The following is a 12,683-nucleotide window of genomic DNA, read 5'->3' as shown; positions in this document are numbered from 1 at the left end:
ACAGCTCCATAACTGTCACAGAGTCATGTAACGTAGCCAGCGAAACTTTGGTTTACTGGGCCTGGTCATTTAGTGTGCTCTTTGGCCATTGTACCAGTTAGAGTAAAAAAAGTGATCATGAGGTTACAACCTACGCCTTCTTCGACCCAGGAAGTTTTGCCACATTTTGCACAGAACTGCTAATGAAGGAATTAAAGCTAACTGGTAGGAAAACAAACACCCTGCGGCGTACCATGGGACACAAAAGTTCTGTAAGTACCCGTTTTCACCGAATTGGAAATAAGAGGACTGAATGAGAAAAATTTTGGTGATCTCCCTCAGGTGTTCTCACAAAAAGAGATTTCAGTTAAAAGAGAAAACATTCCACAACAGAAGGATGTTAAGAAATGGAAATACCTTGAGGAGGTTCATCTTCCTCAGATTGATGCATGCATCGGCTTACTAATAGGAACAAATGTACCCAAGATTCTTGAGCCATGGAAAGTCATCAGTAGCAGAGAAGATGACCCTTATGCTGTCAAGACCATCCTGGGCTGGATTGTAAATGGACCTTTGGAAATAGGGAACATCCAATCTAACAGAAACACAGTATGGCCACAGGTGATGGCAAACAGGATTTCAGTGGTAAGCCTGGAGAACTTAATTCAACAGCAAAAAGTTATGATTTTCCTGAATGTAAACCAGCTGAAAATTTAGAAATGTCCATTGAAGATAGACAGTTTTTGGAGTCTGTATCACAGTCCGGGCTTGTTGATGGACATTACTGCATTGACCTTCCATTGAAAAAAAAGGACTTAGTGTTTCCCAACAATTATGTTGTTGCTTCTCTGCACACTCGATTTCTAAAAATGAAATTCAAAAGAAATTCAGCTTTCCACAAGGACTATTGTAGTTTCATGGAGGACATTTTACTCAAAGGTCATGCTGAGAAAATTCCTGCAAGTGGAATTTGGAATCTGGTACATCCCACACCACGCAGTGTATCACCCACAGAAACATAAACTTTGAGTGATGTTTGACTGCGCAATTATCTATCAAGGAAAATCACTCAACTCTGAACTGTTGCAAGGACTCCACTTGAATAATTCTCCCATTGGTGTGCTGATGAGATTCAGACATAAGCCGATTGCCCTTGCAGCAGATGTAGAGGGGATGTTTCCTCGGGTCTGAGTTCCTGCTAAAGACAAAGACCTGTTAAGATTCATTTGGTGGCCTAAAGGCCTAAGTTTAGGAAACTTATCTGCATAGGAAATGGTGGAATACAGAATGACTGATCACTCATTTGGTGCTACATCCTCTCCAGTTTGTGCAATCTACGCTCTGCAAAGCTGTGCAAAAGACAACAGTGTACAGCACAGATCAGAGGTAATTCAGACTGTTTGACGTATGTGGTTACTGAACAGCAGGGTATAGCTCTAATACATGAATTAAGGGAGATGTGTGCATCAGGTGTCACGGTTTATAAATTCACTGTCTCTCTCTCGTCTCGCGTGCGGTTGTTTGTGTGTGTGTGTGTGTCTGTGGGCGTGGTCACTGATCACTGCTGATCAGCAGCGCCAGCTGGTTTCAATCCGTTTGTCCCTTTATAAGTTCAGTAACTGGTGTCTCATGTTGTCAGATCGTTGTGGTTTCCCCGGTGTGTTCATGTGTTTGTGTTGGATAGTGTTCGTGTTGGATCGTGTTCGTGTTGGATCGTGGATTCCCTGTGTTTTTCGTTTCATCTGGATTCTTCACCTGCACTGGAATACCAAGCACTGCACTGGGTCTTCACGGGAGATCACCAGCACCAGTCGCTCACCGAGGTCCCTGTGTCACCTTCCATCTAGCGCTGATCGCTTGACCTGCACCTGTTTCGAGAACTATTCCCTGTGTTTATGTGTCTGATCTACGTGTGTTTGTACACGTTAATAAAGAGTCTTTGCTATTACATCCGTCTCTGTGATCCATTACAGAACAATCTGACCACCATCATGGATGTAGCAGAGACCACGACTTGGGACGAATTCGCCGCTCGAAGCATCTCGAGGATGGATTCTCAAGAGGAGACCATCGCCAATTCAGGTCGGGCGATTCAAGCGCTCGTGACACAGGTGTCCGAGCTCACCCAGCAATTTCAACAACTCAGATTTCCCACTGCGCCACCCACACCGCCTGTTCAACCCATTCCACCGGAGCCGCACCAGCAACGTGAACCTCGTCTTCCTACGCCTGAGGGCTATGCATGTGAACCAGAGTACTGTAGAGCCTTTTTGACTCGGTGCTCGATGTATTTCTCGTTACAGCCACTGACGTTCAGCCAGGAACAGACGAAGGTGGCCTTCGTTCTCACCCTGTTGTCTGGGAGGGCGGCTCTTTGGGGAACGGCGGTGTGGGAAAACCAAGACCCATGCTGCACCTCGTTCCTGGCACTCTCCGAGGAGATGAGACGTGTGTTCGATCGGGCGGTAGCGGGTAGGGAGGCGGCCAGACTACTCGCTGATCTCCGCCAAGGTAATGGCTCGGTGTCGGAATATTCCATTCAGTTCCGCACCCTGGCTGCAGAGTGCCGTTGGAACGAGGAGGCCCAGTGGGACCGATTCCTGCATGGGTTGGCTGATCGTGTCCAGAGGGAGATATATATGCTGGACCTTCCCACTAACCTTAATGGACTGATCGAACTGGCATTAAGAGTTGACGCACGACTGGATCGCATGGGCCGCTTCCAGCAGAGGAACCCGTTTCGCGGCATGGAGACCCTGCGCGTCGACAATCTGGACACGGTCAGCCCAGCTTCCGATTCTGAACCCATGCAGGTGGGCAGAGCTCGGCTTTCCCGGGAGGAGAGAGAACGGCGGAGATCCCAGGGACTTTGTCTGTACTGTGGGAAAGCGGGCCACTTCATCTTCGCCTGCCCGGTAAAAGATCAAGCCCGGTAGTAACATTGAGGCTACTATCGGGTGGGATCTCCGCTGGGAAGACCTCATCATCACCATCATCATCTACTCTCCTTCCGGTAAGACTAAGGTGGGCGACTCACATGCACGACACTGAGCCTTTGGTGGATTCGGGAGCGGAAGGTAATTTTTTGGACTCTGGACTGGCTCAACGTCTTCATCTTCCCATCTCGAGGCTCACACACACCATTTCCGTTAATGCTCTCAATGGACAACAACTTCCCCATATTTCTCACACTACCGAACCCATCACACTCATAACATCTGGCAACCACACGGAGACTATCACGTTTCTACTCATGGACTCTCCACTGGCACCCGTGGTGCTGGGTCACCCTTGGTTACGGCAACACAATCCCAGAGTCGATTGGGGTCACAAATCTGTTTCCATGTGGAGTAATGTGTGTCATGAGTCATGTCTTGTGTCAGCGTGTTCGTCTGTTCCTGTGTCTGTTTCAGGAGGAGGCGGTGAATTTGTCTACCGTGCCCGAGGAGTACCAGGATCTGAAGGAAGTGTTCAGTAAGTCTCGGGCTGCTTCTCTTCCTCCTCATCGTCCTTATGACTGTGCCATAGATTTAGTGCCAGGTCAGTCTCCGCCTAAAGGCAAGTTATATTCACTTTCTGTTCCAGAGAGGGAGGCTATGGAGAAATATATTTCTGATTCTCTAGCTTCCAAATTCATTAGACCTTCCTCATCTCCAGCGGGGGCGGGGTTCTTTTTTGTGGGAAAGAAGGATGGATCTCTGCGACCGTGTATTGATTACCGGGGGTTGAACAACATCACGGTAAAGAATACTTATCCTTTGCCATTGATGTCTTCAGCCTTTGAGCGGTTACAGGGAGCATCCATTTTGACAAAATTGGATTTATGTAACGCTTATCATTTGGTTCGCATAAGGAAGGGCGATGAATGGAAGACCGCGTTCAATACCCCTAGGGGGCACTTTGAATATTTGGTCATGCCTTTCGGGCTGTCCAACTCCCCAGCGGTCTTCCAGGCGCTCGTCAATGACGTGCTGAGAGATATGGTTGACCAATTCATTTATGTCTACCTGGATGACATTTTGATTTTTTCATCTTCTCTCCAGGAACACGTTCAGCACGTCAGACGAATGCTTCAGAGGTTGCTAGAGAATGGGCTTTTTGTCAAGGCGGAGAAATGCGTTTTTCATGCACAGTCTGTTCCTTTCCTAGGGTACATCGTCTCATCTGAGGGAATGCGTATGGATCCTGACAAAGTTAAGGCTGTGATAGATTGGCCTAGTCCAGATTCCCGTAAGGCCCTACAGAGGTTTCTGGGGTTTGCCAATTTTTATCGGCGTTTTATTCGCAACTTCAGCCAGCTAGCCTCACTTCTGACTGCCTTGACCTCCTCCAGAACGACGTTCAGGTGGTCTGATGCAGCCGAAGCTGCATTTACCAAACTCAAGAGCCGCTTCAGTTCGGCTCCCATCCTCGTTGCCCCTGATTCATCACGTCAGTTCGTGGTGGAGGTCGACGCGTCAGAGGTGGGGGTAGGAGCAGTTCTCTCCCAACGCTCTAGACTTAACTCTAGGCAGGCTCGGTGGGCACTTTTTTTTCGGACGTTTTGACTTTTCTCTCTCGTACCGTCCGGGTTCTAAGAACATCAAACCCGATTCCTTATCTCGTATTTTTGACCAATCCGAACGCCCGGCTACTCCCGAGTGTATTTTACCTGAGACATTAGTGGTCTCCACTCTCAGATGGGAGGTCGAATCGAAGGTCATGAAGGCATTTGAAGGGGTAACGCCTCCGCCCGATTGCCCACCGAATCGGTTATTTGTGCCGGAGGGGTATCGGTCCGACGTCATCCGGTGGGGTCATTGCTCCAGTGTAGCTTGTCATCCTGGGGTCAATCGCACCAGTTTTTGGGTCAAACAACGATTCTGGTGGCCATTGATGGCTCGTGACATCCACAGTTTTGTTTTGGCTTGCTCGGACTGTGCCACTGGTAAGACTTCCAATCGACCCCCAGATGGGTTACTCCAACCGCTGTCTGTCCCTTCGAGACCCTGGTCCCACATCGCGCTAGATTTTATTACCGCCCTCCCGCCCTCCCAGGGCAAGACGGTCGTTTTGACTGTCGTGGACCGGTTCTCGAAAGCGGCCCATTTTATTCCCTTGCCTAAATTACCCTCTGCCAAGGAGACAGCGGTAACTGTCGTAGATCACGTCTTTCGCTTACATGGCCTCCCGACGGACGTGGTCTCCGACAGGGGTCCCCAATTTGTGTCCAAATTTTGGCAAGAGTTTTGTAAATTACTGGGGGCGACTGTCAGTCTTTCTTCGGGTTTTCACCCCCAAAGCAATGGTCAGACCGAGAGAGCCAACCAAGATTTGGAGAGAGTGTTGCGATGTCTGGTTTCCAGGAATCCTTCATCCTGGAGTCAGCAACTCTCTATTGTGGAGTATGCCCACAATTCATTGCCAGTGTCAGCCACGGGCCTCACTCCGTTTGAATGTAGTTTAGGTTACCAGCCACCAGTTTTTGCTAGTACAGAATCCGAGGTCGCGGTCCCCTCCGCTCACGCCTTCGTCCAGAGGTGTCTCCACACTTGGAGAAGAGCCCGTGAGACTCTTCTTCAAGTGGGGGCACCTACTAAGGCTAAAGCCGATCGCCACCGGTCGAAGCCTCCCGTATACGTCGTGGGTCAAAAGGTGTGGCTTTCTACTAAGAACATTCCTCTCCGGTCCGTATCTAATAAACTTGCTCCCAAATTTATCGGCCCGTTCCCTGTTACCAAAATCATTAGTCCGGTGGCAGTCCGCCTCAAACTTCCTCCTGTGTACAGGAGAATTCATCCCGCCTTCCATGTGTCAAAAATCAAACCCGTGTTTCATTCACGAATTAATCCGCCAGTTCCGGTCCCCCCCCCCCCCCCCCGCCGCGTCTCGTAGATGGGGAACCAACGTATTCGGTTAATCGTATTCTGGACTCGAGAAGGAGGGGACGCGGATTTCAGTACCTGGTGGACTGGGAGGGTTACGGTCCGGAGGAGAGAAGTTGGGTTCCTGCTAGAGACATTCTGGATCACTCCCTTATCGATGATTACAATCGACAGGTAAGGCCATCGGGGAACGCCAGGAGGCGTTCCTAGGGGAGAGGGTACTGTCACGGTTTATAAATTCACTGTCTCTCTCTCGTCTCGCGTGCGGTTGTTTGTGTGTGTGTGTGTGTGTCTGTGGGCGTGGTCACTGATCACTGCTGATCAGCAGCGCCAGCTGGTTTCAATCCGTTTGTCCCTTTATAAGTTCAGTAACTGGTGTCTCATGTTGTCAGATCGTTGTGGTTTCCCCGGTGTGTTCCTGTGTTTGTGTTGGATCGTGTTCGTGTTGGATCGTGGATTCCCTGTGTTTTTCGTTTCATCTGGATTCTTCACCTGCACTGGAATACCAAGCACTGCACTGGGTCTTCACGGGAGATCACCAGCACCAGTCGCTCACCGAAGTCCCTGTGTCACCTTCCATCTAGCGCTGATCGCTTGACCTGCACCTGTTTGGAGAACTATTCCCTGTGTTTTTGTGTCTGATCTACGTGTGTTTGTACACGTTAATAAAGAGTCTTTGCTATTACATCCGTCTCTGTGATCCATTACATCAGGAGGATTTAATTTGACCAGGTGGATGTCCAACAGTCGCACTGTACTTGCATCCATAATGTGTATATTATTATTGTTTGCTTAGAGTGGATTTAGCAGGTAATAACTGAAAGTATAATTTTTGTAACTTTCTTTGAGAGGCAATTCTGATATTTCCTATGTTTATATATTTCAGTATAAGTTCCTATGTTTTTTATGTATCATTTCTGTTCTGTTTCTTTAATGGTTACGCACACTTGTTGTGACGTAAGATTGAACTTGAACTGGTTCACATAAAGGAAATAAGGGAGAAACCGGTTTCTTACCATCTTGTCTGTCATTTATGGATAAAACTTGTGATTAAACGATTCAGGTAACACAAGATAAAGGTTTAATATCATAGGATGCAGGATCCAACACGAATTTTGTATATTTTTGTGTTTGATTAAACTCGTATTTGTTTACAAATTGTTTATTTTTGTTAGAATTAGTTATGGAGGATAAATGTTAATTTTCAAGTGAGCCCTGATTTAATAACGGAAAACAAGTGAGATCTGTCTATCAAATATCAGATCTTATTGATTTGGAGTGAGAGATAAAGGGGGAGTGGCTTTATTGTATCAGATACATGATGTCACTGCACCGATTGGTCCAGTTTTGGTCTCTAAAATCTCTAACGCAGAATAAAACCGTCTCCAGAACAGGTTAGCCGTGTAGCGCAAGTTACCATGGTGATGAAAAACAACTAAAAACTAATCCACTTTGTTGAGCCCGAAAAAGCCAGAGTTTGCTCAAACTAATCTCAAACTTTACCTGTTAGCAACTGAAACCTGCTTTGTGCAACAGGCCACAGGACGTTTTTGTTGTTTTTTTTCAAACAACTTCCACAAAACTAACGTCCCAGAATTAAAGTTTATTTCACTATACGTTTGATTTATCTGATTCTCAGTTTATTTTAATTATTGGATCTGTAGAAACCTTTTACTTACAAAATCACACATTGTTAGTAAATGGTCCTTTTATTTGTTGTTATTGTACAGATGTACGTTATTGTACATACTTCTGTTTGTAATAACAGGCTTTATGTAACTAAAACAAATGTAAAAAAAAATGATCATATTCATGGAATCGTTTCATATATTAACAAATAACTGATTGTTGTTGTTTTTCTACATTTGTTTCCAGTCTCTTTTAATTTTGGTATTTCTTAGAGTAAGGATTCAATCAAAATCATTTTCACTCATTTTCTTTCTTGTTCTCTAACATATAAAACACAAATCTTGTGGCATTTCACAGCAACACTAGTTTATTAGTTAACCAACTAGACATTTACTTTATGTGAATCTAACAAAACATTTGCTCACTGTGACACAGAACAATGCTTTCTAATATGAGTCCCAAGACTACTTGATTGGGTGAAACTCTTCTCACACTGAGTACAGTCGTACAGCTTTTCTCCAGTATGAACTCGCTCGTGTGATTTCAGGTGTGTAGACTGAGTGAAACTCTTGTCACAATATGAGCAATTGTAAGGTTTTTCTCCCGTATGAACTCTTTGGTGCTTTTTCAGATGACTAGGTGCAGTAAGGCTCTTCCCACAGTCCAAACACACATAATCTCTAACATCATTGTGTTTTCTGGTGCAGTTTAAAACTGTCTAGCCTTGAAAAACTTTTTCCACAGAGAGAACACACATAGGGCTTCTCATCTGAATGAACTTTAAGGTGTTTTTTTTAGATTTGATGATGAAATAAAATCTTTACTACACTGATCACAGTTAAATGTTTTTTTTCTCCAGAGTGAATGTGGAGATGATAACTGAGACCTGATCAACAAGTAAAACTCTTTCCACACTGAGTGCATGTATACGGTTTCTCTCCAGTGTGAATTCTCATGTGTTTGTTAAGGTTTTCTTTGTGTGTGAAACTCTTTCCACACTGAGTGAAGGTGTGCGTCTTTTTGGATTTTGTTTTCTGAATTGTAAAGTTACGATGTTCCTCCTCCACTTCATTCAGTTCTTGTCTTTGCTCTTTCACTCTAACCTGGTCTAAAATACACATCAAGTTAGAATCAGTTCAAGTGAACCCTTATTATTAACAGAAAGCAACAGAGATCAGATCTTTCACCTTTTGTTCTGTCATTCACTTGTTAATATAGTAAAAATATGTTTGACAACTGCTATATACAAGGTTATGACCATTTTGATGTATTACATATCATTTATCATCCATATACTGCTTATTAATTCACATCAACCAAAGCAGTCAACAATGAAGAATCAAGAATGGACACCAACCTGTTTGTTCCTCAGTATCTTCATGTTTTATTCTGGATGGTTCTGGATCACTCATGTCTTCAATCTCCTCTTTAATAAACTCCATCTTTAACAGACACACAGATTTCAGCTGCTACTCCTGGAGTTTGTCCTTCTCTTGTAGGATGATGGGAATATTACCAGTATTTATTGGTGAATTGTTGTGGGAGGGGCTTCACTGCAGGTGTGAACTGTGATCACCGTGTTTTTATCCAATCTGCATTTAAAAAGTACAGGGCCATCATGTTTAACTGAGCTGCTGAAAAGCCTGTCTCCAAAAGTTCCCTGTTTTCAGCTGATTCATTATGGTGATGTCTGAGATCTTCAGTAAATTGGCACATTAAATCGTTTTATTGGTGTCAACAGGCTGAAACAAACTACAGCATCATCACCTTTAACTTCAGCTTTTGTCTTTGCTCTTTCACTTCCATTGGGTCTGAAACATTAAAACATTCAGTCGTTAAAATGAGTTCAAGGAGGATAAATGTGAATTTTCATGTGAACCCTTATTTAATAACAGATAACAAGTGAGATCTGTTTATTAAATATTATTATTTATTTATATTATATTTATGTTAAATATCAGTTATGGGCCGCTAACACGACACCATTCTAACAGAAACCCTTTAATGCGATCCGGCCGCTCATTTGCATAAAACAGTGCCTGGTGGTTCTGAGAATTTTTTATCACTTCCATGTAGCCACGTGAATCGAAATTATCCTGACAACGTTTTATCTGTACAGAGGTAAAGGGAAGGAGGCCTTCACAAGGGAGAGACTAGTGACACTTGAGCACTGCGTTGTCGTCGTGTCAAGACGCAGGTCCTTCATCAGATCCGGATACGGATTGGATCCGGAGGACTGCGTTAAACCTCGGGATAAACAGAGAGACTAATATTAGCGTAGACACCATCCTTCTCATGATGTACAAAGTACACCAGGATTTATGGGATGTGTTCCCGGTTCAGGCTGATCTAAACTATGCAGCCTAACATTGAATTATAGAAGTCTATAATGTGTTATGTGTATGCTAAGCCAAAGAGATCTGTTTTTGGTTTAGATTTGAACTGACTTGAACTGTCTGCTTCCCGGACAATGTTAGGAAGATTGTTCCAAAGTTTTGGTGCTAAATAGGAAAATGATCTACCGCCAGCAGTCGATTTTGATATTCTAGGTATTATCAACTGGCCAGAATTTTGAGATCGCAATAGACTTGAAGGACTATAATGCGTTAAGAGCTCGCTCAAGTACAGGGGAGCTCGACCATTTAGTGCTTCGTAAGTAATCAGCAATGTTTTAAAATGTATACGATGTTTAATAGGGAGCCAATGCAGTGTTGACAGAACCGGGCTAATATGGTCATACTTCCTGGTTCTGGTAAGAACTCTAGCTGCTGCATTTTGGACCAGCTGTAGTTTGTTTATTAAGCATACAGGGCAACCACCCATAAGAGCATTACAATAATCTAGCCTTGATGTCATGAATGCATTAACCAATTGTTCTGCATTTTTCATTGAGAGCACATGACGTAATTTAGATATATTTTTAAGATGAAAAAATGCAATTTTACAGATACTAGAAACGTGACTTACAAATGAAAGATTGGTATCAAAGAGCAGATCCAGGTTCCTAACTGACAACGAAGACTTGACAGAGCAGCCATCAAGTGGTAGACGGGATTCTACGTTATTACGTGTGGAAGTTTTTTGTCCAATAATTAGAATCTCTGTTTTTTTCAGAATTAAGTAGTAGGAAATTACTAGTCATCCAGTTTTTTATATCAGCTATGCATTCCGTTAATTTTGTGGATTGGTAAGTTTCGTCAGGGCGTGAAGAAATATAGGGCTGAGTATCATCAGCATAACAGTGAAAACTACTGCCATGCTTCCTAATGATATCTCTTAAAGGTAGCATGTACAGAGTGAACAGCAACAGTCCTAGAACTGAGCCTTGTGGTACACCAAACTGAACATTTGACTGATAAGACATCTCTTCATATACTGCTACAAACTGATAACGGTCAGATAAGTATGATTTAAACCATGCTAATGCAATTCGACTAATGCCAACCTAATTTTTGAGTCTATTTAAAAGAATGTTGTTGTCGATAGTATCAAATGCAACAATAAGATCGAGTAGCACTAATAGAGAGATTCAACCACGATCAGATGATAAGAGCAAATCATTTGTGACTCTAGTGTGAGCTGTCTCAGTACTATGATATGGTCCTGATTGAAAATTCTCACAGATAACATTTCTTTCTAAAAAGGAACATAGTTGTGAAGATACTACCTTTTCTAGTACCTTCGACAGAAAAGGTAGATTCGAGATCGGCCTGTAATTGACTAATTCTGTAGGATCAAGTTGCGAATTACTAGCATGTTATGCTAGCAACGATTTAGATTGAAGCTAGCAATGTAAAGTTCATTTGTGATATTAAGTTATATTTAGCAGTATAAACAACAGGAAATGCTAGTAAATAATGATTCAAAACAGAGATATACGAGGCTTACAGACGCAAACCAAACCAGCAGCAGCAAGGCAGACAGGAGCAATCGAGCACAGATCGGAGCAATCCCAATTGGAGGTTTTTTTTCCAATTGGAGCTCCACCTACCCTTATGAGCCCTTCCATCACTCCACCGGCCCTGATGAGACCCTCCATCTCTCCACCTGCCCTTATGAGACCCTCCTTCTCCTCACCTGCCCTTATGAGACCCTCCATCACTCCACTGGCCCTGATGAGACCCTCCATCACTACACCTGCCCTTAAGAGACCCTCCATTACTCCACCTGCCCTTAAGAGCCTCCATTACTGCACCGGCCCTTATGAGACCCTCCATCACTCCACCGGCCCTGATGAGACCCTCCATCTCTCCACCTGCCCTTATGAGACCCTCCATCACCTCACCTGCCCTTATGAGACCCTCCATCACTCCACTGGCCCTGATGAGACCCTCCATCACTCCACCGGCCCTGATGAGACCCTCCATCTCTCCACCGGCCCTGATGAGACCCTCCATCTCTCCACCTGCCCTTATGAGACCCTCCATCACCTCACCTGCCCTTATGAGACCCTCCATCACTCCACTGGCCCTGATGAGACCCTCCATCACTACACCTGCCCTTAAGAGACCCTCCATTACTCCACCTGCCCTTAAGAGCCTCCATTACTGCACCGGCCCTTATGAGACCCTCCATCACTCCACCTGCCAGGAGACCCTCCATCACTTCACCTACCAGGAGACCCTCCATCACTCCACCGGCCCTTATGAGACCTTCCATCACTCCACCGGCCCTTATGAGACCCTCCATCACTTCACCTGCCCTTATGAGACCCTCCATAACTCCACCGGCCCTTATGAGACCCTCCTTCACTCCACCTGCTGTTATGAGACCCTCCATCACTCCACCTGCACTGATGAGACCCTCCATCACTCCACCTGCCGTTATGAGACCCTCCATCATTCCACCGGCCCTGATGAGACCCTCCATCACTCCACCTGCCGTTATGAGAACCTCCATTCCTCCACCTGCCCTGAGACCCTCCGTCACTCAACCTGCCGTTATAAGACCCTCCATCACTCCACCTGCCGTTATGAGACCCTCAATCACTCCACCTGCCCTGATGAGACCCTCCATCACTTCACCTGCCGTTATGAGACCCTCTATCACTCCACCTGCCGTTATAAGACCCTCCATCACTCCACCTGCCGTTATGAGACCCTCTATGGGGGACCCTAGCGTATGATGTCCGGTTCGCATTCACACTCAACGTGATCAGGCTATATAGTACCTACTCTTTTCCCGCTCGTTAAGCACTTATTGAAATTAAGT

The 12,683-nt window shown here is 44.9% G+C and overlaps 1 protein-coding gene and 1 long non-coding RNA gene across 2 annotated transcripts in view; both read right to left on the bottom strand.

The window, feature by feature from the left end:
- Positions 1-12,683, bottom strand: part of LOC143715444 (uncharacterized) — a 261,819-nt gene that overhangs the window by 64,366 nt on the left and 184,770 nt on the right. The window contains exon 1 of the mRNA XM_077207255.1: positions 8,830-9,111. Coding sequence (XP_077063370.1) covers positions 8,830-8,914 — 85 coding nt within the window. The 5' untranslated portion in view covers positions 8,915-9,111. Of the gene's footprint in view, positions 1-8,829 lie in introns of the transcript that reaches the window.
- LOC143715731 (uncharacterized) overlaps positions 1-12,683 on the bottom strand; it is a 436,623-nt gene that overhangs the window by 382,764 nt on the left and 41,176 nt on the right. The window lies entirely within an intron of this gene.

This window comes from Siphateles boraxobius, unplaced genomic scaffold (assembly GCF_051911475.1).
Source record: "Siphateles boraxobius isolate OS27281-9 unplaced genomic scaffold, OSU_SipBor_1 6, whole genome shotgun sequence".
Lineage (NCBI taxonomy): Eukaryota > Metazoa > Chordata > Actinopteri > Cypriniformes > Leuciscidae > Siphateles > Siphateles boraxobius.
This window is presented reverse-complemented; position numbering and strand designations above follow the sequence as displayed.